Source organism: Monodelphis domestica, chromosome 1 (assembly GCF_027887165.1).
Source record: "Monodelphis domestica isolate mMonDom1 chromosome 1, mMonDom1.pri, whole genome shotgun sequence".
Lineage (NCBI taxonomy): Eukaryota > Metazoa > Chordata > Mammalia > Didelphimorphia > Didelphidae > Monodelphis > Monodelphis domestica.
This window is the reverse complement of record NC_077227.1, coordinates 153,096,855-153,123,792: the sequence shown is the minus strand read 5'-3', so window position 1 is coordinate 153,123,792 and position 26,938 is coordinate 153,096,855. Positions and strand designations below refer to the sequence as shown.

General features: G+C 34.2%; 1 protein-coding gene across 3 annotated transcripts in view; it reads right to left on the bottom strand.

The window, feature by feature from the left end:
• Positions 1-6,863: 6,863 nt before the first annotated feature.
• RAB8B (RAB8B, member RAS oncogene family) overlaps positions 6,864-26,938 on the bottom strand; it is a 113,353-nt gene continuing 93,278 nt past the window's right edge. For all 3 annotated transcript variants that reach the window (XM_056820218.1, XM_001366102.4, XM_016426526.2), the window contains 7 exons: positions 26,869-26,929; positions 22,834-22,894; positions 20,554-20,631; positions 18,285-18,374; positions 16,908-16,973; positions 12,184-12,234; positions 6,864-11,380 (listed from right to left, as the gene is read on the bottom strand). In XM_056820218.1, the coding sequence (XP_056676196.1) occupies positions 11,288-11,380; positions 12,184-12,234; positions 16,908-16,973; positions 18,285-18,374; positions 20,554-20,631; positions 22,834-22,894; positions 26,869-26,929 (500 nt within the window). In that variant the 3' untranslated portion in view covers positions 6,864-11,287. The remainder of the gene's footprint in view (positions 11,381-12,183; positions 12,235-16,907; positions 16,974-18,284; positions 18,375-20,553; positions 20,632-22,833; positions 22,895-26,868; positions 26,930-26,938) is intronic.

Here is a 26,938-nt window from a genome sequence, read left to right as displayed (position 1 = left end):
AATTTCCACAATTTGAGTGTGTTTGTTTTTATTAGGGGATGGAGGTGGGAAAGGAACAAGCATTTATTAAGTGCCTACTATGTATTGCTACGAGCTTTACAAATATTTCTTTTTTGTTCTAAAATTAAGCACTGTAAATGTCTATACTTGTAAAGTCTTATCTGTAAAATAATTATCCTCCACTCACACAAAGATTTTTAAAGGATTACTGTGCTTTTACACTTTAGTCCCTTAACATGGCAGTGTATTTAAAAAAAAAAATACCTTTCATCATTCATAACTAATGAAAAAGTAGTTTTGTAAAGGAAGTAGTTATTAAAAATAAATCATGGCCCATGTTCTAAAAAAGTACGCATCACTGAAAAATTACAATAAAGCATAAAAAATATGTTCAAATAGCACTTAAAGCTAAGAAACTAGTTAATTCTCCAAAAAAGTTGGCAATAGGGAAGTTATAGGCAAATAGGACAAAGTCTTGACTTAAGGGTACTCTATGTTATTATTCAGTTGAGTATAATTCTTACTGATCCCATACCGAGTTTTCTTTGCAAAAATAGTGGATTGGTTTGCCCTTTCCTTCTCCAGTGGATTAAGGCACACAGAGATTGAGTGACTTGCTTAGAGTTACATAGCTAGTAACTGGCTGAAGCCAGATTTAAATTCGAGTCTTCCTGATTCCAGACCCAGTGCTCTATTCACCGAGTCACCTAGCTAACTTCCAGAACAGTCAAGAAGATCTTTAAAAGCAATGTTAGGAGAATTTAATCTTCCTACTATCTTGACCTTCCACGAGTGATATCTTTATCATGACATTCAAGATGAGAAGAATCAGGCAAAATTCTAAGTGTATTCCTGCTTCACATCCTTTCAATTCAGTAAATGCCAACTATATTTAACACAGTGCTAGATGCTGGGCATACAACAGATATAGGCATGCCTTTAAATAACTTAATTGAATCACAAGAGATAAGAGGTACACAAATACATTAGATTACTGTAAATGAAAATCAAGGGTTGCTGCAAGAAAAGCATCCTTTTCCCTTGTAAATGATAAAACATTATACTGTATAAATATTTGTCATCATCTTTTGAAAGTTATGTTACTGTCCAAAGCATCAGTCACTGATCTTTTTGTGAGAAGATGCTATTCATGCTTGAGATCACTAGCAAAGAGCAAGTGCCACGATGATTGTGAAATCCTCATGTAGTAAAGGACTGGAGATGCCACTGACCTCTACCAGTGATGGTGAACCTTTTAGAGACTCAATGCCCAAACTGTAGCCTTCATGCTACATGTGAGCTGTCCCCTTACCCCAGACAGGGGAGGGAGGAAGCACTCCCATTGGGCTGCTGGGTAGAGGGGCATATGATGAGAGAAATGTCCTCAGGTGTGTGGAGAGGGGTAGGGGAACAACCCCCTCTGGCACATGCCAGCACATGTGCCATAGGTTCACCAATACAGACCTATACTAATTCATCTGGGAATATAATTTTCAACAAAGTTGGGGTAAAGGGAAGTGAAGAGGAAACTTGGGAGTTGGGGGGAAAGAAATCTCAGGGGTCTACCCAACTAAGGCTGCCAACTGATAATGGAGACCACTGCATTAAAAACTGGACTTCTCAATTGCCTTTACAGTAATGCTAATTAATTTATTTGCATGGATTCATAGACTCTTATTGTTTTCCTAATAAAAAGGAGAGTATCTTAAAAAGTTAGGCTCTAGAGTAGAGTTTGTATCCATAGAATAGGTTAAATCTAACGGAATCATTTGGGAATTAACCTAGGTCTCAGTAGTTATACTAGCTATTTTATATTGATAGTACAAAAGAATTTTTAAAAAAATCAGACTAACACAATATAAAGAATGATAAATTGTCATTAAATACTCTTGGAAATTAAATTGAGTCTTTCACTCAGAGCAATCCTGGACTACTGAAAAGTACAATGCAAGAAGAAAGGGGAATATGAAGACTACAAAATAAGAAAGTAGGTCATAAAGAAAGATAAACTATTATTTAATTTTTTTGGAAAGTAGCCAAGTTAATTCCTTGTTTGTTCCCTAGATATGCTGCCAGAAAAACAAGAAATATTACCATGAAGCTAAATATATTCAAACATATAAATATGCATATTTAAAAATACATAACACCAAATGCAAAATGATAGCAGTTTTACTTAGCTATCTCAAGTACAATTTATCAATATAGGGTCTTACAAACTTTATTAAATAAATCAAAATGCTATTTCATATGATTATAGAATATTGAAGCTGAGAAGACCCTTGGAAATCATCAAGTTTATCTCTCTCATTTTGCAGGTAAAGGGGGCTGAAATCCAGAGATAGGGTGACTTGTGTAAGGTCACATAGAGGCAAAACCAGGTTTAGACACTCATTCCCAATCCTGTGCTGCGTGCACTATACTAGACTACCTCAGAGATGATCTGAACTGAATTTTAGATTGCATAGGGCACATAGTTTAAATATGCACTTCCTCTAAAATCCTAAGCATAAACATGGTAGTTGCTATGTTTTTTCATATTTGAAATTCTTTAATTTTATTTCCTGGTCCCACTACTATTACAACAAAAAATAGGAAAGAATAGTCAAATAAGGTTGTTTGGTTTTTTAAACACTTATTATTTACTTTAAAAAAAAACCCTAAATACTTTCCATCCTAGAATCAATACTATCTATCTATTGGTTCTAAGGCAAAAGAATGAAAAGGGCAAAGGAATTAAGTGAGTAGCCCAGAGTCACACAGCTGGGAAGGGTGTGAGGTCACATTTGAACCTAGGACTTCTTGTCTCTAGGCCTGGTTCTCTATCCACCAGGCCACCTAACTGCCCTCTATTAACTTTCTAAATAAGATAATTTATTCTTTTATTCCACAATCATCGAATGATTCAAAAGATTCAAATAATTTCAGTAGTTATTATATGCTAGATGGGTCTGATGGTGGGTCTGACCTGGCCTACAAGTTAGCAGGGGACATAAAGGTACAAATCAAATACAAAGTTTTTAAAAAATGTATAAAGGAGGCTAAAATGTTTATTATGTTCAGAGGGAAGAGAAATTGAGGATCTAGAAAAGCTTTAAGGAGGGGCTGGCATTTAAGCTGGTCTTGGATTTTAGCAAGTGAAGATAGAGGAAAGGGCATTTATTCCATAGTGCTGAGTAGACAAGATTTGAACATCAAATCATCAAGTTTGGCTCAAATACAAAGAACATGAAGTCAAATAGTGTCAAATAAGCCTGTAAAAGAGTTGTAAACAAGCTATGGAGAACTGTAAGGCCAGAATAGCAAAGGAATTTGAAGTCTACTTAATGTGAAATAAGAAATTGTTTTGTTTTTGTAAATATAGTGACATGGTCATACTTATGCATTAAGAAGCTGAGTCTTCTTGGTTATAAGTGGAATGAGAGACTGGAAAGAGCAAGACTGAGAAGAAATGTGATAGCAGTGATGGTAACATTTTAGAGACTACGTGCCCAAACTGCAACCCTCTCACCACCTGTGAACTGCCCCTTTAAACCCAGACAGAGGGGGATGAAAGCACTCCCACTGGGCTGCTGGGCAGAGGGGCAGGCCATGTGGGAAATGTCCTCAAGCAAGATGGAGAAGGGGAGGTGAGCAGCCTCCTCTGTCACCTGTGCCATTGGTTCACTAACACGGTGATATTGTGCGAAACAAAGAGCTAGCTTTGGATTTGGATGACTCCAGCTTGAATCCTAGCTTAATGTCTTAATTAAGCTTTAGTATACTTAATATCTGTGTCACCTCTGGTAGGTCACTTAATCTGTGTCTCAGTGTCCTCATCTTTAAAAAGAGGAGGCTTGATGAGATGACTGCTAAGGTCTGTTCCAACTCTCAGTGTCTGATCCTCTGAGACCAATGAGGAGCATGTTGCTGTAATTCAGGTAAGAGTTGATGAGAATCTGAACTAGGAGAAGTGAGAATACAAAATGGAATAGGGGTATGTGTGGTGGGTATGAGAGATCAGAGAGTTGAAATCATTAGATTTTAGTGATTGGTTATAGGAGGCACAGCCAAAATGTTGAGTAACAGGAAGAATAACAGCAAGGTTCCTTCCTCTCCAAAACTCCAAACATCTAGAAAAAGCACCAGGTCAAATCCTGTTGGAGAACTTTATGAAAAAGTCACAATGACTTGTTTTTCCAACCTAAATTGGCATAGGGAAATAAAGATGTTGAGAGGACACTGGGGACTGGGTCTGGTCAGCTCACTCAGTCGATCTGTTTAGCCCTAGTCAATTGACTAAAAAAGAACTGATGGTTATGTACCAGGGCAAGACCTATACAGGATGCCATGACCTCACACAGGGTGTGGGAAAAGAAGCCAACTGGCAGCTTTGTCACTTACTGCCCAGTTCTGGATCATCAATCCAGGGCAGACTAAGGAAGGGACTAGCTCCTATGGTTAGAATTGCAGGATAAAGCATAAGAAAGAAAGCCCAAGAAGGAACAAGTCTTGAAAAAGACCACTGAATTTGGAAACTAGGAACCATTTGACTAGTGTGAAGAGAAGGCAGGTTGAAAAGGATTATAGGAATGAGTAGTGAAGACAGTGAATACAGGGCACATTTTTTTAGTTGTTTGGGTAGGTAATTCCTAGGAGAAGACTTAAGGACTGGTTTTTCAAATACGGAATCTCTGAGTATATTAAATAAAGGAGAAGGAACCAGCAGAGAGGGATATATTGGGGGATGATTAATGGAATGAAATTGTGGAGGAAAAAAGAAAAATGGGACTGAAGGCATGAATATAACATTTGTCAGGATGAAGACCTAATTATCCTCTAAGACAAGAAGGAAGAAAGAGAGAATGAGTAAGGATTAATTTTAAAGTGAGGAAGGGGGGGTTTGAGGAAGCTCACAATAGATGGCTATCAGATGACTTGTTTCATGTCCTTTGAACAGATCATGCATGCCCTATGAATAAAAAAAGTAGTGATTGAAGGAGATGAAGCCTTTTTCAGGTGTTTCAGGATCCTAGATGATTTATCTTTATAAAAGGCAGTTTTCATGCATTAATTATATACTATGTGAAAAAGGCCAATGAACCTGGATTTTGTTATGTATTAATTCTCAATGAGGCAGTTAGGTGGCACATACTATAAAGTGTCAGGTCTAGAGTTAGAAATCCTGAGTTCAAATCCTGTCTCATTCTAGCTGTGTGACCCTGGGCTAATCATTTAATCTCGTTTGCCTCAGCTTCTTCATCTGTAAAATGAGCTGGAAAAGAAAATGGCAGATCACTTCAATATCTTTACCAAGAAAACCCCAATAGGGGTCATTCAGACATGACCAAAATATATGTGTGTGTGTGTGTGTGTGTGTGTGTGTGTGTGTGTGTGTGTATTATGATAACAATTCTCAATAACTATAATTCTTATAGAATTGCTTAAAGGAAGATACTTTCTTAGAGGGGATGATAGCATATGTAAGAAATATGTTAAAGCTAATATTTTTCTTTGAGGTATTTGTCATCTTTTCCTGATATGTATATTTTAATATACTCTTAGCTATTTAAGTAAGGGGCAACCTCTTACAATGCAATTCAATGAAAGTTTTCTTAAAAAAACATAGCCAAGACTACCTTACTCAGCAAAAATGAGTGTAATGCTACAGAAGGAGAAATGGATCTTTAATTAACAAAGTCCAAACATTCCTGATGAAAAAGACCAGAGCTAAATAGAAACTTTGTTGTTCAAACACAGGAGTAAAAAGAAATATAAAAAGGAAAATATGAACAATGATAAAGGACTAAAAGGATAAACTGCTTTCACTGGGAGGTCAAAGGTGTCTAATTAGCCATAAGACTTAAAAGTGGTTCTGTTATGTCTTGATGATCTTAAAAGAAGAATGGAAAGGGAAGGAAAGAATACTCTGATAAGGAAAGGGAAAGTTATAGAACATCATCCCATATAATCCATATGCATAAGTTGACATCTATACAAACCAAACAAGGAAAGGGGGCAATCAAAGGAGTGGCTGACACTTGAATCCCCCTCTATTGAATTGGCTGAAAGAACATGCACATACATACACACCCACCATTGGGTTCAAGAACACCTTGTACTCAAGAAGGGAACAAATGGGAGGTAGATAAAGGGAGAGATTAGGCTTAAACAAAACTTAAAAGATATATAAAAATATTTATAGCTCTTTTTGAGGGGGCAAAGAATAGGAATCTAAGGAGGCCCCATAAGTTGGGGAATAGATGAATAAATCATGATATATAAATATAATACTGTTATGCTAAATTCTTATCAGCATAACCATTAGCTACGCTTCCAGAGAACTAATGATGAAACATGCTACTCACTTCCTGAAAATGAGATAAAAGACACAAAATGCAGAATGGGAAAACTTTTTTTAGACATGGCCAATGTTGAAATTTGATTGTGTTGATTACATATGACTGTAGTAATAGATTTTGTTTTTCCTGTGTCCTCAATTGAGAGAGGGGCTGGAATAGAAGGATGAGAAGGTAGATCTTGGCTGATTGAAACAATTTTTTTAAATTAAGGTAGAAAATAGCCATGAAAGTAGAACAATTTTAGAACTATTTGTGTTGTAAATAAAGAGCATTTAAGTTCAGGAATGAAGTGTCAGTGTGATATAGTTTGGTGTTTTGCCCTCTATGTAAATCAGAATTATATTTTAGCCAGCACATTAAAATTGGAACTAATAATTTTTTCTGCCTTTCAACTTTCAGAATTATATAATTGGAAATGGCACTGAATAATACAAATACAAATATGGGGGTAAGTTTCACTCATTATCATATAATCATATCATCTCCCTGAATGAAGGAAATTTCAAACATTATGAAATGGAATGTATTTCATAATTATGTAGTCTTTATTTTAGATGCATATTGTTGTAAAAAATTGACATGGAATAAAATCTATTTTTTTCTTTTGAACACAGCATCAGTATCAGTACACAGTTAATGATTAGATTCAAACAAGTTTAACCATATGACAAGTCCATTTACCTGTAGGAGCTTTTCACATTAAGCTTTTGGAGCAGAGATAAAATGTGCTTAAACACACAAAGAGTAGAGCAAATCTAGTGAAAAATTAAGCCTTTTCTGTTAGGGTTTTGTTTTTAAATCAGGTATTTAAATTACATATTGCCTTAAAGAAGTTGAAATTCTACTTTAGCAGTGTCAGTTGCAAATAAACAAAAAATACCCATTTGTACGGCCATAAGAATGTACTGCAGTAACTAAATTCAGTGGAAATGAAGAAAAGGAAATGGAAATTATGCTGTTTCTTGGCATAATTAAATGCAATTGAATGTGGCACAAGCATAAGAGATGAAGTGATCTGAAAATAACTACAAATAATGATTTCCTAAGCTTCATATCTGCACATTTCACTAAATAAAAGTCAGGTTAAAGTCAAATCTTCATAGTGAACAAGAAACATTCATTTTACTAGCCTAAAAACTTTTAACTCTACTGTAAAACTGCTAGTTAAAGAATATGATTTTCACGAACATCCTGTTCCTGTAGGTCACATGTTGAGGCACCCCTTTTCTTTCAGATGGTGCAAGAAAGAAGAGGAAATGCTCTTTCTAAAAAGAGACATTTGCAAAGTCAACTAGAAATAAATGCCCTAAATTTCAGATAAGTACACCAAACATGTTTTAACTTTAAGTATGAAAGATCATTTTCAAAAGTTAAATATTAAATTTATATTTTAAAATCTTGGTTATGGAACATCTGAAGAGAAAGAAAAAACTGAATGTTTTACTGCTGATCATAAAGTTGAAAGCATTAATAGCCATAGTAGAGATGATGACCATTAAGGATCTAAAAATTTAAACTGTAATGCTGGAGGAACTTTTGCAGAAATTTACCTATATTGCAAAGTTACACTTTTTAAAAGAGTTGGAATATTTTTTTTTGCATTATTGGACATACAGGTTCTGGTCTAAACCACCTTTATCTAAAAACTAACAATGCCTTTAGTTCAAGACAAAACATAAATCTACTATTTTGTAAAATGTATAACAGCTGGCTCACCTTTGTTCTAATAGATATTAGAATACTAGTTTTCAAACTGAGGTATAGTTTTAAAAAGTCCTTCAAACCAAAGGTAATAGTATTTTGAAAGCTTACAAAGACTGCACAAAATTTTCATATGGATAGTAAGAAAACCTGCAGCACCCAGGAACTGATGCACAGGCAAAACATAGATAGCATTTATTGTCATCTGTTTTTCTGAAGTAAAATATAGTTAAAATAAGTTCTCAGTGAAATGATACAATCAACTGATTTACATGCTACTCAGATACAGCACATTTTTCATTGTCTGACATCCTCAGACTATTTGAAAAGGTCTACACCAACCATTATAAAAAATTAGCACATTGATAATAAAGTGCAGCCACTGAACCACTTAATACTGCTGCAAGTATCTGCATTTTACTTTATAAGACCAAAAAATGTTCATGTGAAACTAGAATTCTTCAGTTTCAGCAGGGAACAGACAAAATTGTCTGTCATTAAATCCTTCTACAAATAGAAAAAAATAATGTATTCTATGAACATTATTAAGCAAAATGAAATATTTACTGGATCATTTTACCATGCATAAAAGTGAATTTCCTATTATCTCACTTGAAATTTATATACAATTTAGCATGGCTAAATATAAGAAAATAGCAAAGATATCTTGTTTTTATACAACAGAGCAAACACCCCAAATGGCTGCTACTTCAAAAAGCTAAAATTTTAGACTCATAACTTTCACAGGCTCTTTCAGAAGGAAATTCATGGAGACTAGGCATTATTAACAAATACAGGACAAAACCAGAGAGAGAATGGAACAAAGGCAAAGCATTCTATTAAAAACAAACCAACAACATTGCTAACCACAGAATATGTCAGTTTTGGTTTGCAGACAACCCCTGAGATAAAAATCAGTATTAAGACACCAAATAGTCAGAGGTAAATTACTGAAATAATTACATTCATAAATGGTGCCATAACACTTGCCTTTATAGAAAGCACTTTACTACCTTACAGAAAACTTAACTGCTTGACCTTTTCTCGAAAATAGTAAATATACATAAAATGATTAGGGATGTTTTTGAACATGATCTTTTTCTTTTAAAAAACCATCTGAATAACAGATAGTGATTTATAGTCAAGGTATAAGGAAACTTTATTACATAGGAAATAGCAACAGGGAGCATTGTTTCATCTATAAACACCTCAACCATCAAACCTATAAAGGTAATTATAAAGGTTAAGGATTTTTAGTAGTAAGATCTTAACACCAATCAGAAACAGCTTTTTGCATATTTGCTACCAATGAACTATATATGTTTTGAAACATGGAGACAGGTAAATTGGTCAAAGCATCCTAATGACAAATATTATTTGAAACAAAGTTCCGTGTAGTGATAGTCAATTCATTTTCTCCTTTTACCTATCAATTATGATCGTGACTGAAGTAAAGCAGAACAAGCATACAAAGAAATAAATTTACTAACAAGGCTACATTTCACCTTTTCATTCTTTTAGCATTTCTTTCTATCTTCTGACACTCATACCAAATACAATGGAAGGGTTTTGCTGGCCTGAATTTGGCACTTCAATAACTACTAAATACAATTTCTCATAAATCTACTCCAAGAATTTTTTTTTTCTTTAAAAAAAAATCTTCAGAGTATACCAGGGATCAGTGTTCACTGAAGAAGGCCAGTAAGCTTCTGGCTGGCTTTGTCCTAAATAACACCAATTAATCTTTATATTCTGTAACTTAAAACTTGAAATGGATGGAACCAATTTTTACAAATTTAATAGCTGTTTTGAAACTAAAAACATCGTTCATGTTTTATTGAAAGGGCATTAATTTACTAGAGGCTTTACTAAGTCTAGTTATGTATATATGTTTTTAAAAATCCAACCACCTAAAATTTATACTATCTGCTCAATTTGCTTTCTTTATACAGGTAAGCTTAAAAACTAACTCCTGTTAACCCTGGTCAGAGATTATGATATATATGTATGGGTATATATATTGTTGGTATCAAGGAGATACCAAGAAGCAAAGGGGCTAGAAATAAAAAAAAAAAACAAAACCCTTTTGAGTCTTGTCTTATGGAGGAGCTACCCTAAGCCACTAAAAACACATTTCCAGCCACACCATTGAATATATAAAAAATTTCAAAGTCTCAATAAAATAAAAATGTCACATTTGGAAGTTAAAGAGTATTGAACAAAAAGTGAAGAACTAAGACAAGTGTGAAGGGGGGAGAAGACCAAGGAAAAAACTGGGGAAAGGAAGAAAGTGGACTGGGGTAGAGTCAGGTGTGATCATTATTGTAGAGAGCAATGAGAAACTCCCTCCACTAATAAGGATTAGCCACTAGTCTATAACTCAGGACAGAGAAAGTTGCCTGGGGCACTGACTAAAGAAGTAAGGTGGATCACATGTGGTAGCACAGTTTCTATGTGAGTCAGGCAGGACTTGAGCTTAGGTCTTCCTAACTCTGAGGCTAAATTTCCATTCATTATATGCCACACTGCTTCAAATAACTTTAGAAGAGTCATGTAAAAATGATTTAGAGCAGTTTTTACAAACTAAGAAGAAAATAAATTTAGAAATTAAAGTCTTAGCTACTTTCTATACCACTAAGGTCTAACAGATAAGAATAAAGCAAAACCCTATATTCCAAAGGAAGAAATTGTAACCTCTTTATAAACAGACTGGTGCATTTTCTTGAATTTAAAAAAATTAGCATTTGCCCTTTCTTTTTAAGAAATTTACATAAGACCAAAACTCTTAATGCACATATTACAAATTATATTTGTCCCAGTGAACCAGAAGAAGCCTCTGAATTTGCATAAACTTCCCTGAAAATGCACAAATCTGTTAAGAACTTCACAAGACAAAACTGTGCAAATACAAGGGGACGATTGTGCTGTAACAGGGCAAGGACTAACACTGATGTGCAAAGTTAAAAGAAAGATAGCAGCTTTTGCAACAGGCAAGAAAACAAACAAAAAGTTAACTCCTGCATGTGTCTCCACTTCACTGCTTCCATGTTTGAGGAAGGAGCCTAACCTGCTGAAAGGCAACATGGCCAGAATCCACGTTATATTTTGTTTAAAGAAGTCTGAGTTCCATGGAGCTCTCAGTGGCAGCTTGGTGGTATTATATCTCTGGGGCTATGTGACCCTGTGCTTTCAGAAAAGCAGGAAAGGTTCTTCTAGGTGTGCTGCAGTCCATTATTGAGAGTTTATCAAAGGAGTGTACAGCGAAAGAAACTGGTCTTCTTTGATCTATTTTCTGTTATTTTCACTGGTCCTCCTGCCCCTGGTGAATTGCTGTCATTCTAAGGAGAAAAAAAATAAAATAAAATTAATCAATAGATGATGTCATAGTTTATCCCAAAACCTTACAAGAAAATTAAACTATCTTATTAAAAAATATTTGACAAAAGCTAATAAGAAGGTAACTTTCAGAACCTGTCAGAGTGTGTTGATTTGTTTTGGGGGAAAGGCCTAGATTTAGACTATTTAGATTAATAATGTATAAATAATAATGTATAAAAATAATAATGTATAAATAAAGCTCTCACTCCCATATTTAAAGAAATGATAGGCAATGAGATATGGGGCTTAAGCCTAATTATAATAGCACTGCTAGGATATCCTGGCATTCCAAGATAAATGTTAACAGCATTATAGTCAAAGATTTTGTTCAGTAGTCAAGTTTAAATTTGCTAGCAAAATTGTTTATTGAGGCACTTTAAGCATGCTTTAAAACTTTAAGATTTAAATGTCTATCATATAATAAAGCATTTAATTTATTCAGTTCAAAATTCAGTAAGACTAGATTCTATCAATGAATCTCTTTGCATTACCAAAGGTCATTTAATAGTGTTGCCAAGAAAAGGAATCATAAAAGCTTCCAGAAGTAGATAAGGATCAATGTTCAGAAAGACTTTCCATCACTATTAACTCATATTAACTTGGGTGCCTTAAAATTTTTCTAATTGTTTTTACTTTCCTTTATTTCCATAGGTCTTTGCATAATGTTGGTACATAGTAAATGCTTAATAGATGCTTGTAGATTAATTGACTAAAAAACAAAAAATGACTCTTAAAAAACAAAAAACTTGTAAATGACACAAACCATTTTTCTGTTGAGTTTTGTCATTATATCTCGTGCAAGTGTAAAAAATGCCTGAAAATTAAAAAAAAATTGTTACATTCTCATTTTTTTTCCATTTGAATTCATTTATTTAGTCAATTTAGAACATTATTCTTTGGATACAATAATCACACATTGTTTCCCTCCCTCCCCTTTACCCCCACCTTTCCTATAGCCAATGTGCAATTCCATTGGTTATTACTTGTGTCCTTGATCAGAACCTATTTCCATGTTGTTTGCACTAGGATGTTCATTTAGAGTCTACGTCCCCAACCATATCCCTTCGACCCATGTATTCAAGCAGTTGTTTTTCTTCGGTGTTTTCGTACATTCTCATTTTTTACACTAATAGAAACAAAATTTTTATTAAGGCTTTTGCTAAAACGTAGGTAAATAAGGTACCATTTCAGAAAACAGGAGCACAGATTTTTTCAGTATTAAAAAAAGAATTGTTTCTAAAAACATATTGCAGATACCATAGTCTTGAACTTGGAGCTTAAACTTTTTCATGCAAAATTTTATATTGTCTTTATATTTGCTTTTAATTTTCTTAAATATTGCGTATCTAGTTTCAGAATGTTTTAAGCGAGTCTGCCTTCTTTTGTTACAGTGAAACACAACTCTTCCAAACTTTCTCCTTGTAACTAAGATCCTACAGCTCTCACCTTCATAAGTTACTGCCTTCCTTCTTCAATTCTTTCACCTTCACCTTTAACTGTTTATTTTTATTTCTATTATCCAACATAGTGAAAACCTAAAGAGGAAGGAAGTATCCAGGAGGAGAAAGTGATCGATAGTGTCAAGCATAGCACAAGTCCAATAGGATGAAGACTAAGAAAAGGTCATTAGATAATTTGTAACCTTGAGAGGGCAGTTTCAGTTGAAGGAGGAGGCAGAAGTTTTAGAACTGGTAAGAAGTTATAGTATACAGGTAACTATTGTTGATGACTTTCTCAAGGAAGTTAGCCATGAAGGGGAAGACAGCATGGTAACTATTGAGAATTATAGGATCAAATGAAGATTATTTTATGAATGAAAAACATGTGGCATATTTATAAGCAGAGGAAGAGGAGTCAGTAGATAGGGAGAGATTGTAAACGAGAGTGAGAATGACATTAAGGGCAATCTGTTGGAAAATACAGGAGGGTATGGGATCAAGGCTGTGTTGTAGAGGGGTTTGCCTTGGCAAGGAGAAAAACTCTCTCAGACCACAGTAAAAGGAAATAGTGGGAGAAGATGTCTGAAAGGTAGAAGATAAGGAGGGGGGAAGAAAAGGGAGGTCTAGGTGAGTGGCCTCTAAATTTTCAGTGAAGTTATGAGGCCAGCTCCTCAACTGAGAGGGGACTGGAGGGGGTGCAACAGGAGGCTTGAAGAAAGACAAGGTGGTTTGACACCTTCACTGTGGAGAGTAAAATAGCAAATCAACTGGGAAGGAATAAAATGTTTGCCTTGCTGCAGGGAGGGTCTGGTTTTATACCCTGTTGCATAGAACATGAAAGCTGTTGGAGGTGGGTGCTAAGTGACTAGGGATTAAATTAAATTAATGAAATGGTCAAGATAGGAAAGGGAGGATGCTACTTTGCTAGAATTCTTGGTTTCTTAATCTGAGGAGAGAGAGCTGTATTGTCCTATCTTTGCCATATAATTCCTCTTTTGATGGTTTCTGACAGTGAGTGAGAACTCATACAAGGAAACTTCAACGTGGACATTGATACTCAAACACTCAAATTTACTAGTTCCTCAATCTGCTTCATTCTCATGACCTACTCTTCCACTCTATCTAAGGTATAGTAAAAAATGGTTATATCCTTGATTTTGCCATCATCCACAAGTGTTTTCTGATCATAACAATATAACATAGCCTCTTTTCTTCTAAATTATGACCTTTAACCCTATTCTTCATCCTTGCCATGACCGCCAATTTTTCTACCCACAGTTTCCTGTCAGGCCATCACCCCCAAACTGGCTATTCTCTCTTTCCTTCCCTAACTCATTCTTTATTTTATTCTTTACACTCAAGTTCCTTGTCCCCTTATTATTACTGAACCTATTTACAGATTACTTACTATTACTGATCATGCTTTACCAACCCCCAATCATGGATTACTCTCATCATTATTCCCAGGAGCTCTTGCTACCATGCTATTGAACAGAATCAGAGAAAAGCAAGAAACAAGTTTGTGACATAATCTTAACTGGACCTTCAGTACAGCAACTCAATTCTTTTGCACCTCCCTAATTGATTCACTCATCACCAAAACTATTCATTCTTGAATTCTTAGACCTTCCATGCAACCTTCTTTTCCCACTTTTCAGCTGAGGATCCTGCCTCCTATTTCACATACACACACAAACTGAGGACATTTTTGAGAATCCCCTCTTCTCCCTTCTTCATCTCACATCATCAGACATCTGCCTCCAATAGTTCTTCCTTTACTCCTGTCTTACATGAAGAGATGACTTATTTCCTTACCAAGACAAAGCCTTCTTCATATACCCTAGATTCCATTCTACCTTCTCCATAAAATTTCTCCTCTATCATATCCACTTTTCCCATTGTCTTAAATCTCTCCCTATCTGTCTGCCTCCTTGCTACCTACTAAAACACTCATGTCTCCCCCATCCTTAAAAAAAATCCTCACTTAATCCTATAATCTGTTTTAGCTAATACCTAGGTATATATAATACCTCTCCCTCCTTTTGTGGCAACTCCTAGTTGACTAAATCATGCTTGCCAATTTGTCTTGTTTACTTGAGAAAGCTACCTATAACTGACACCTCCAATTCTTTCTTCTGATTCTCTTCTAAACCAGCCATATTCTGGCTTCCAACCTTTCCAATGTTATCAGTGACCTCTTATTTGCCAAATTTAATGTCCTTTTTGATCCTCATCACTCTTAACTTCTCTACAGCTTTTGACACTGCTGATTGCCCTATTCTGGATACACTTTCCTTAAGGTTTTTATGACACTAGTCTGTTGGTTCTTCTACCTATCTGGCTGTTCTCTCTATTATCCTTTGTTGGATCTTCCTTTAGGTCAAACCCACTAATTATGGACAATTTGTTTCAGATTTCTCTCTCTCTCTACACACACACACACACACACACACACACACACACACACACGTGTGTGTATGTGTAAACTCACTTGGTGCTCTCCATAGCTCCTCAATTTTTGTTTTCATGTAAATGATTATAAGATTTACTAATCCAACACTGACTTCTCTCCTGGCCTCCAGTCTCTTATCACCAACTGTCTATTGGACATCTTGAACTGGATATCCTTATATCAAACTCAATATCCCCAAAGGAATTCATTATATATGCTTCCAACTCCTTCCCCTTTCCCAGTTACCTAGGCTCACAACCTTGGTGTCATCCTCAATTCCTTATTCACACTCACCTCACATAACAAATTTGTTGCCAAGTCTTATCATTTTTACCTTTGCAACATTTCTTGTATATATTGCCTTCTCATTACTTACGCAAGACCACCACGGTGTAGGCTTTCATCACCTTACACCTGGACTACTTTAGTAGCCTTTTGATTAGTCTCTGTCTCAAGTGTTGGGCTATATTCTAGTCCATCCTCTATTCAAGCAATGAGAGTGATCTTCCAAATACAGTTCTGACCATGTTATTCCCTTCATCAATAAAAATGCCAATAGCAATAATCTCCAGAATCAAATATAAAATCCCTTATTGACTTTTAAGCCCCTCATCATTCAGCCCCTTCTTACCTTTCCAGTATTCTTATACTTTTTTCTCTTCTACAGACACTATGATATAGTGACACTGGCCTCCTTGGTATTTGTAACATGACATTACATTTTCATTGGCTGTGTCTCATGCCTGGAATTTTCTACTTCCTCACCTTTTCCTTTTGACTTCAAGATTCAGTTCAAATTCAACTTTTTGCAAGAGGCTTTTCCCTTTACTGTTAATGTCCACTTTAGTATTATCTCAAATTTACACTGCATATATCTTGGAGGTAGGTTAAGATTGTTTGTGTGGTCTCCTTGATTAGAATTCAACATCTTTGAGGGCAAAGACTCTATTCTTGGCTTTCTTCATATCCCTGCTGCTTAATGCAGTGATTGGCAAATAGTAAACTATAACAGATTACTATCTATTAAGGTTCCCCTTGCTATATGCATTAAGCTAAATTTCTCCCCGTAAAGATAAAAAACCTATCCCTATAAACTGAGTGGCTCAGCCTACCAAGGTTCAAGTCAAGCAATTCCTTAACACAGCTTCTTAGTGACCTCATGGCTTTCTGTTCACCTAAGGCCCATTCAAGCTCTTCTTACTTGACATAGACTTGAAAGCAATTAATACCTTTCTGCTTTGGGCTTTTCTAAGATGATAATGGGTTACGAATAAGTGAGTAAAACTATTACATCTTCTACTCCAATACTTCTAACTTTCCAGATAAATGGAAAAAATGAAATATCCTTTTATCTTTAATTCAATAGAACTTAATTCTCTATTGAATAACTGCAATCCAAGTGAAGGGTAGACACTAGAAGTCCAACAACCAAAGTCAACATTAAAGTCAGTTACAATAAAGGAAAAAAATGTATGTATGTGGAATGTAGGTGGTCGATATAAGTCATTCACTAGGTTAAGAGGAAAAATGGTAAGGGATTTTCTCTGTCACATGCTTCTAAATCCTAGAAAATTTAACTGGCAAAGAATTTCTTACCTCTTCTACATTTATACTGGATTTTGCACTTGTCTCGAGGAATTTAATTCCATAATCAATTGCTAACTGTAAAACAAATAAAGAACATTTCTATCACATATAAAATTATTCACATATTCAAAACAAGAATTTTTTTTATACACTGGCAAGCTGATATGGTAGCCTTCTGTTTTCTCCTGGTCCTTCCTTACAGTGGATATTTATAAATAGTTCCTAAGATTTACATTTCAAAAGTAAGAAGCAAGCTGTCTATCTTGGAAGTCTTGAATTATGCTGATTCTTATTCAGACTATATTATAATAATAAGTATAATAATTTGACTGTGTAAAAGGTAGGCAATAAAGTTGCAACCTTTATTTTCAGAATACCTATGATACCCTCTGTTCACAGAGCAACAATATTAAGGGGATAATTCTTGCCATTAACCTGTCTAAATTAACCCATTTTGTCTAAGGCCTAAATAAGCCTTTTTGTATAATTTTTCAATAGCCATTGTAATAGTTTAATTGGTGTATCTAGCAGAATCTAGCAGAATAAAAGCAAGCTTACATACAAAAATACATACAAGAAGATATCTTCTTGATTATTGAAATATTTATTTACTTTTTCATCTCCTTCCAAAGAATAAATAAAAAATTTATATTACTGAAGGCTGCTAACAATAAATATTGAAAGAGAGAAACACATCTGCAATCTGTTTGAAATACATGGATATATCTTATTTATGTAATTTAAGCAAAGCACAAAACTAAATTATAAGAGTTAAAAACTATACACTACTAACATTTGAAATCAATGTAAAAGACACATAAAAAATGTTCATCTTATAAAGTGAAATGCAAACACTTGCGTCAACCAGGTCTGAAATTGTGAAAATTCTAATAAACAATGCAAAAGGTTTAATTTATAGCTTAAAGAATAAAAAGACTGAATTATGTAATGTGAGAGGTAATGACTGTATTGGAAAAAAGTCCTTATAAAAAGTGTGAATAGAGAATTAGTTGCTATTGAAACTTCATTGATACTCTGATTCTACCTTCTCCCCTCTCTCCCCAAGTTTCTGGGTATGTTTACATAAAAAATTTAGAGGTAGGAACTTTAAAGTTGTAAGGAATTAAAAAAAAACACCTCTTTTCATAGACAACAAGTAATACATATCTCAGGAATGACTCATTATCCCAGGAACCTCAGTTAGATGCTGAAAATTAATTTACATCTTTACGATAAAGATTATGTCTTCTTATGTGAACGTTCACCTTTAAAGAACTATAAAACAGATCCTCAAGATTGGGAATGAAGGCTGATTTTGTTTTTTGTTTAAAATGCTTGCTAATTTTGGATATATTTCAACTACTTTGGAATTTGGTCAAAATTTACCTTCTCTCCTCTTTCTTTTGATACTTGTCTTTTGTCATTCATATCACTTTTGTTACCCAGGATCATTCTTTCAACATCTGAAGAGGCATGCTGCAGAAAGGAAAGAAGACTTTGTAAAGAGGTTTGAGAATAGTAACAGTTATTCAACAAATTCTAAATTGTTAGAAATATGCATGTTTAATAATAAATAAGCTAAGCATCATTTGATATAAAGACTTAATCTTAAGAAAAAATAAGATGGATGGCCATAGCATAAGACTTCAGGAAGTCTTGAGCAAAGATTTGCTTAGTTTCATTCTGAGGTCTGGATATTTTATGCATAAACAAATTGAAACAAAAGTTATGCTTATCTATCTACAAAAGGTTCACTTTTTAAATTATTACTACAAATAATACAATCTGGTCCGAAATAATAGGAAAGATATCTTGGATCCAGAACTATTGTAAGACTAAGTTCTTTTTAAGTTTTTATATGTATATTTTTTCCTAAAAATAATTTCATATTGATGGTTCCTTTTTATGTCAAAGAAAAGAAAGATCTTCAAATTAATAAATCTTGTAATGAAACCTAAATTAAACTACAGTGCCCATACCATAAAATCTTAGATTCTCAAAAAGGAAAAAATTACAGGCAAAATGATTACTTGTGGTAGTCAAAGGAGAATAAAATAACACAAGCTAGTAGGAAGAACATTACACTGAGGCAGTTAACTTGGGTTATAGTCATAGTTGCTATTAACTAGCTACATGATGATTTAATGACAATCTCTTGGGGTCTTATTGTCATCTATAAAAGGTAGAGATTAGACTAGATTTTTTTCCTCATTCTTTTTAAAAATTAAATTTTATTTTTTAATCAGCAAAAATCCAACTTTCTTCCCTCTCATGCACCACTTCAAACTGAGAAACAAAAATAAAATCATTGGTACAAATATACAGTCAAGCAAAATAAATTTCCACATTGACCATGTCTAAAAGAAATTGTCTCATTCAGAATTATTTGTTCTTCATTTCTCTAACAGGATACAAATAGCATGTTTCATTAGTTCTTTGAAGTCATAGTTAGTCCTTACAATGATTAGATTCCTAAGTCTTTTAGAGTTGACTCTCTTTACCATATTATTGTAGAAATCATTGCCTTTTTATTTCACTCTTTGTCAGTTCATATACCTGTTTCTCTGAAACCATACTCTTCGTTATTTCTTACAACAGAATAGTATTCCATCTCATTTTTATACCACATCTTATTCGGCTATTCCCCAATTGATGGGAACTTTCCAGTTTTCAATTCTTTGACACCACAAAAAAATTTTTTTTGGAATATTCTTTGTTTTGCTTACAACTAAGTCTTCTCTAAATCTACCTAACCTTGTAATTCTTCCTTATCTATTCTCCCATCTCCCATCTATTTCCCAGCTGATTAAAATGTATTTCTGTACCTAGCTGTGTATGTATATATATATATATATATAATCTGTTTGGAAGACATTTGAAGGATAATGGCGAGGAGTAGGAGGAGGTGGAGTTCACTAGTTCACTGTACTTCTTCCTGCTACTCCTTGGACTAGATCTTTTAAGGTTTCGTCTAGCTCTAAAATTCCATGAAATCCTCTCATTTCCACTTTTTGTTATTAGAATGTGAATGACTTACATTTATACAGGGTAGCCTAGAAATCTTCACACAGTGTTGAGCTGTTAAAGCTTTAATAATGTACAACTACTAATATTATTAATTTAATCATTAAAGCTTTAATAGCTAAAACTGCACAAAGATTGGGACACTGTGAGTAGTAGCTCTTCTCATAACATTCCCGTAAATTAAGTAGCATAGATATCAATCTTTCTATTTTACATATGTGGAGAAGGAGACATTTTCCCCATGTAGACAGTCCAGTCAAGACGCAAATCCAATTCTCATTTTCAATCCAGTGTTCTCATTCTCCCTAACCAAGCAATTTTGTTTAGTTTCAAATCAAATAAAACCTCCATAGTTCAGTGCCACTTTTTAGAATTTAATTTCAGTAAGATTAAGTTTACTGTTAATGAAAAAAGCCAGACTAATTATACTAGAAATTCAAATCTATAATTTCATAGTCACTGACACAGTATTTGGTTCTTAGCAAAAATCTACACATCCCAGAAAACTGAACTATCTCCTAGATAGACGAAAGGAAGCCTCACTAGTCCATAAAGGAAAAGTTAGTTTCAAAGAACACGACTCATTGCCCCTTTCCTATTTTCCCCACTAAACATTATTTTCCCCAAATACCTCTTCAATGTTTCTTATCCAGTTTTTAATATTGTCAAAAGATTTTTCATTAGTGATGTCATATACCAGCATAATTCCCTAAAAAAGAAAAAACATCTTTGATTATACATCTTTATTATTTATGAATCTTTTTCAAAGCAACAAAGAGTATTATAAAATTCTGATCAAAATTAAACTTTAATTAATGATTATAAGATTCACATTAATTTTAAGTAGAAATATCCATTCTATTTTGTCTTCTATGATACAAATCAGAATTAAGTAGCATTTAAAGAATATTTTTAAAAATCAATTTTATTTTATTTTTAGAATTATTTTCATAATTCTTTCTCCCTCCACCTCCCTCTCACCCCACTGAGAAACTAAGAAAAACAAAATCCTTAACAAACACGTGCAGTCAAACAAAACAAATTCCCATATTGACCACATCAAAAACAATACAAGATAAACCCTTATGCCTCAGTATGCATTCTAAGTCCATCATCTCTCTATCTGGAAATGGGTAACATGTTTCATCATGGTCACCCTATTGATGATATTTCTAAAGTCTCTTGAAGTTGTTTGTCTTTTTTTCTTTGTTTATCTTTTACAATAATATGGTTATTGTATAAATTGTTCTCTTAGCTCACTTAACTTTTCATCAGTTATACAAGTTTTTTCATGTTTCTCTGAAACTATCTCTTTAATAATTTCTTACAGCACAATACTATTTTGACACATTCTTATACCATAGCTTGCTCAAATTTTCTCCAATTGATGCACATCCCCAAAGTTTCCAATTCTTTGCCACCATAAAAAGGATTGTTATAAAAATTTTAATGCATATAGGTCCTTTTCCTCTTTTGTCGATCTCTTTGGGGTAGGGATCTTAGCAATATGACTGAATAAAAGGGGTATGTTCAATTTAATAGTTTTGGAGATAGTTCCAAACTGCTTTCTATAAAACTGGACTAATATTAAAAGAGCATTTCACATTAAAAGCAGCAATAATATTTACAGTAGATTTGTCATCACACAGTGTATGCTTCTTTAGTTAATCACAGATACTGTCATGTATATTACTTATGAAATAACAGTGAAACCATGTTACTTTAAATGATTTCTTCTAAAGTAGGTTGATCAAAATTTTGGGAGTAATCCAACATTCAAAACATGATATATTTGTTGTACAAATCTATTTAAGTGTACAGCCCAGAATGTAAGTCATGTGAGGGCAGAGGGTATATTTCTCATGTTTCTTTGTATTCCCAGAGCCTAGCATAGCACTTCGCTTGCTCTTAGCAGATGCTTAGCAAATGTTCTTTGAATTGAAGACTTTTTTTGCATTCTTTCTAAAGCACTTACTGCCATAATGAAAAGATCTTTGAATTTAAAGAATGAAAAGTTTCATCAAAAACATTATGCTTTATATTAATTTTGTATATTTCAACCCAAAGATGATGGGGAGGTTAACACCTGGCTATAAAATCTAGATTATCTTTCTTCTAGCCCATTAAGATTTCAATTAGATGTTCTACCTCTCATCTTACCAGCAATCTATTTAAACTTTGATTTTTTACTTATAGGGATGTACCTTAAAACATTCCAGGTCTAGCTGGTACTAACACCTCAATATCCCTTTATCACAATTCAAGGTTTGAACCTGGGTCTTCCTGAACATAGGCCAGAGAGCCAGAGAGAAGCCATGGGAACTAAAACTGAGTGTCAACTTCAGGCCCAACTTTCTCCCAAGCTATCAGGAAAACAATAACCACAAGGTTAGAGGGTGAAAACAGGGCTAGATCAAGAGGTAAAGAAGGATCAGATGGGCAAGATTTATGTAGACAATACATATCTCCACTTGATTCAAAGTTTCACACAGCTACAAATCTTCTACAGTCACTTATTTCCTCACCAGTTAAAAAACCATCAGTCAAAGAAACCCAGCAAAGGTAGAGTGGAGACAGAGAAAGATAAATGGTAGCTTCATACAGAGTGGCAGGAGGGTGTAACTAAAGGAAGATGGAGAATGTGATAATAGTGAATAATTACAGAGCCAATCAAATATTAAAGTATAAAATGATCTCAAAATTTATAACCATATTATTATCACTAAAAGGTGATTAACAGCAGAATATGGCTTCCCAAAAAAGCCCTTTTAGTTCTAGTTTTCTTCTTTATCAAGAAAGCTTTTTCTCCATAACAACTATAATTTGGGAACTAACTTCAATCCTATAATCTTGAAAAAAACTAATGTTTTATTTTCACCTGAATAGTTAGAAAACCTTAATATACACTCACCATGGCTCCTCTGTAATATGCTGTTGTGATTGTTCGAAATCTTTCCTGGCCAGCTGTGTCCCTAAAATTCAAAATAAAGAAAGTAATAATATTAAAAGCCATCATTATTAGAGAAAAACTATAAACTACAGGTGACATTATTTAGAGTAATAAATGCAGTACTTTCTTAAGAAAGAAGGAACCCAAGGAATTTGTAGAGCCTTGTAAGTTTGGAGGTGGTAGTGGTTATAGAACTTGACAAGAGATCACAAAGACATTGATAAAAATCTTGGATCTCAGGGAACAATAGAGTAAGAAAAATAGGTGAACTCTGCTGGAAACTGGAATATAAAGCCATTCCAAGCTGTGGAAGAATAGTTTCAAAATTTCTGACTCCAAGGGAGCCTATTAAAATCATTTTTTACAAAGATTAATATGGATTTCTTCACAAAATTAAGTAAGCTGAAGTAATGCATAAAGTACTCAGTAAAATATGCTAAAGTGGACTTGTTGAATTATTTTTTGAGCAATAGAACACATAATTAAACTGAGATATCAGAAATTCCTTGAAATTTCTTCTAAAGACTTTCAAACTAAAAATCCAAGCTACTTAATTTGGAGTTATCACTTGTTTGTAGCTCTCTGTAATGAACAGACTCCAAATTTGTTAGATTTATTGGAAAATATATAATGATAAGTTGATTTTCTTGTTTTTTGAAAATAACTACGTCCCTGGACTTGGAGAAAATAAGTAGGGGGCAGTTAGGTGGCTCAGTGGATTGAAATCCAGGCCTAGAGATAGGAGGTCCTGGGTTCAAATCTGGTCTCAGACACTTCATAGCTGTGTGACTCTGGGCAAGTCACTTAATCCCCATTGCCTAGCCCTTACCACTCTGCTGTCTTAGAAACAATACACAGTACTGATTCTAAGATGGAAGGTAAGGGTTTAAAAAAAAATAAGTAGCATTAAAAAGCACCTTCAGGTTTGCAGGCAAGATACATTCATTTAAAAAAAAAAAACCAACCAACCTAGTGTAGACTTAACTAAGGTCTAAATACCTCAGGAGAAATTGGACAAAGCTAACTGGAACATTTGCTTGATACATGAAAAAATAAACAGATATGAGAAGAAAGTTAAAGGAATGAAAATAAATAAGTAGAAAATAGAACAAATATTTTGGAACAGCCTCATCAGATTTATTGGCCTTAAAAAATGAGAGATTGGAAGTTTAAATGTAGAGCTAGTTACTAGCAGAAGTGATAATGAACAAAATCACAACAATCTTGCCCACTCTAAGGAGATCAGCAGAAAGCAATTTTGGAAATATAATCCAACTCCCTCCTTTTTAACCTATAATTAGTTGCTTATCAACAAATTCTTAAAGACTACTGTACCCATATTTCTTTTTCCCCACACCCAAAATTATAACAACATAGGGTCAGGAAATCTTTCTCTTCTAAAACACAAAGGAAATAACATTTTGATAGAACATAAAGCAAAGAGAATTCATTATACTAAAATCAAGAATTAAATTGTTTAAAGGTTCAAAGAATGATTAGTGATGTTATTTATAATTTTTATGTGAGGCAGAGTATGTATGCACCAATAACACTCGGTATTAAATAATTAAAGGAAAATCCTATGTGGTCAATGTTGTTTTCCAGTGGTCTGAGAGAAAACAATACCTCGGACTAAGAGTTAGGAAACCTGACTCTCTCACTAGCCGTCTATGTGACCTTGAGCAATAAACCCTTTTTGGAATCAATTTTTCTTTATGTGCAGATTGAACTAGCTATTTCTAAGGTCTCTTTCAGCTCTGATATTTATGATTCTGTGAAGACAGGAACAATTGGTTTTTGCTCTCAAGACAAAACCATTTAATTTGTCAATTTATAAGAATCATCTTAGTTAACTGAATGAATCTAGAGCTGTAAGAATTCCCTCCCAACAGTGCAGCCTGCAACCCATCCATGTTTTTTCATCCTTCAACATTCTCTCACAAATCTTCCACAGAGGATCCATTCATATTAGCGTTCTTTCTTTACATTGCACAGGCACTGATATAGCAATCAGACTATAAATCTGTTGGCTCTCTTTTTTGTTACATTATTGGTCCACTTCTTTTTATGACTATAAATAACTTTACTAATACCTTTTACTCACTCTACTTTTATATTTTTTCATTACTGACCCAACACATGCCCATCATGCATCTTTCCATTACCCTTTGGATCTACAACTTTAATTCTTTGAAGAAAGTATCATTCCATATTTCAAAGTCATATAGAATCATTGGGTCACCAATAGAATACTGTTATTCCAAAGGGAAGCTTGGAATCATTAAAAGCAGACTCTGGAACATCCCAGATTCAATTCAGACTATCCTACTTTCCTTATTCAATTCTGGGACTTTAGTTGGCTAAGTCTTGATAAATTCCTCAGGCATTTATTCTATTGTTCAGTTGTGACCCTATGTATTATATTATGCCAATACTGTCCATGGGCTTTTCTTGGCAAAATTACTGAAGACATTTACCATTGCCTTCTCTAGTGAATTAAGGCAAAAAACAGGTTAAGTGACTTGCCCAGTTATAAAGCTAGAGTCTGAGGCCAGATTTTAGCTCAGACCTTCCTAACTTCAGGCCCAGCACTCTATTCAGTGAGCCCCTTAGATGCAGTTATTTACTAATCAAACACAAAAGCAAAGGATAAATGATCACAATTGGGAAACGCTTAAGTAAACCTAAAGCTGTATCTCATTCCTTTTCACCTCCTGAGAAAATAGAGATAGAGACAGTGTTACAATTAAAGTAGTGGAGCCATAAACTGTGGCAGTTAAAAGAGTGGTTGCCTTAAACTGTGACCGCAAAGATATGTTTTTTATATTAAAATATAAGGTGGTCGCCAAGGAAAAATTCTCAAATATGAAATATACCCAAGTCAGCTGGGTTTTTATGGAGATTTTAATTAATACAAATGAAGGAATTAAAAGAAAGGGAGAGAAACAGAGTAAGAGGAAATAGTAGGAAAAGGGCTAGACCAGCTTAGGCCAGCCTTAAGGCTGAAGCCTTAAGAGAGAGATCAGTCAGTCTTTTATCAACTCGCCACAAGATTTGTCCCAAGCAAGACTCTACTGTTCAGAGACCCACCAGTTCAGCCTTGGCAAGCTGAACTAAGTTCAGCCACCAAACCCTTCAAGGCAGCTCTGGCAAGCTGCCTCTCTCCAATTCAGCTTTTGCAAACTGAATCTTTTCGGAGACCTCTTTTTAGCTCCTTTTAAAAAGAATTTTCTCCTACGTCACCTCCCCTAAGTTCTCACATCACCTCCCCTAAGTTCTCACATCTACCAATCATAGTAGACGTTTTCCAAAGGACATACCATTCTTAATTCACAACTGAGTAGACTAAACTTTTGAGCAATTCACACCTGAGTAGACTAAAACCTCTGAGTAAGTTCTCACCTCTTTTCCACTTGCAAGTTTACAAGTTGCCTGACCTTTATAGGTAATTAGCACCCTTTTGTATTAGATCTAAAAATAGGCACAGCTTAAGATCTTTTGCCTTACTATAAGTATGGGTTAAGTACTTTTTCATTGTTCAGTAAAGAGTTTACAACTTTATCTTCCCCTAAAGTATGCTTAAGTATGGGTGGAGTAGAGTTCTCACATTTCTAAGTCCCTTCATTGTTTAAAATGGGGAATGGTCTTAACCAAATATTATGAAGTAGGGTCTGAGATTTTTTAAGATTCACAATAGTACAAGTCTTTTCCTCCTCTCCCATTCCAATGTTCACCTCTATAACAGTTCAAAAGTGAAGATATTTCCATCATAAAATTATCTAGTCTCATTGCTGCAGCTACTTAACACTTGCTAGGTGGGATGTGTAGATATCTAGAAAGATGTTTGATGGTTGTTTTAACTTAACTTCAAGCATAGTACTCAGTACTTTCCTAGTTTTCTCTCATTCTGATAAAATTATGATGTTTTTGTCATTATGGGATGTTATTCATATTCCTGATTAGGCTAAAGAATTTGTACTAGTGCTCTTGACTTACCAGATCTGCAGTTTGATTTTCTTTCCATCAAGTTCTATTGTTCTTATTTTGAAGTCAATTCCTGTTTAAA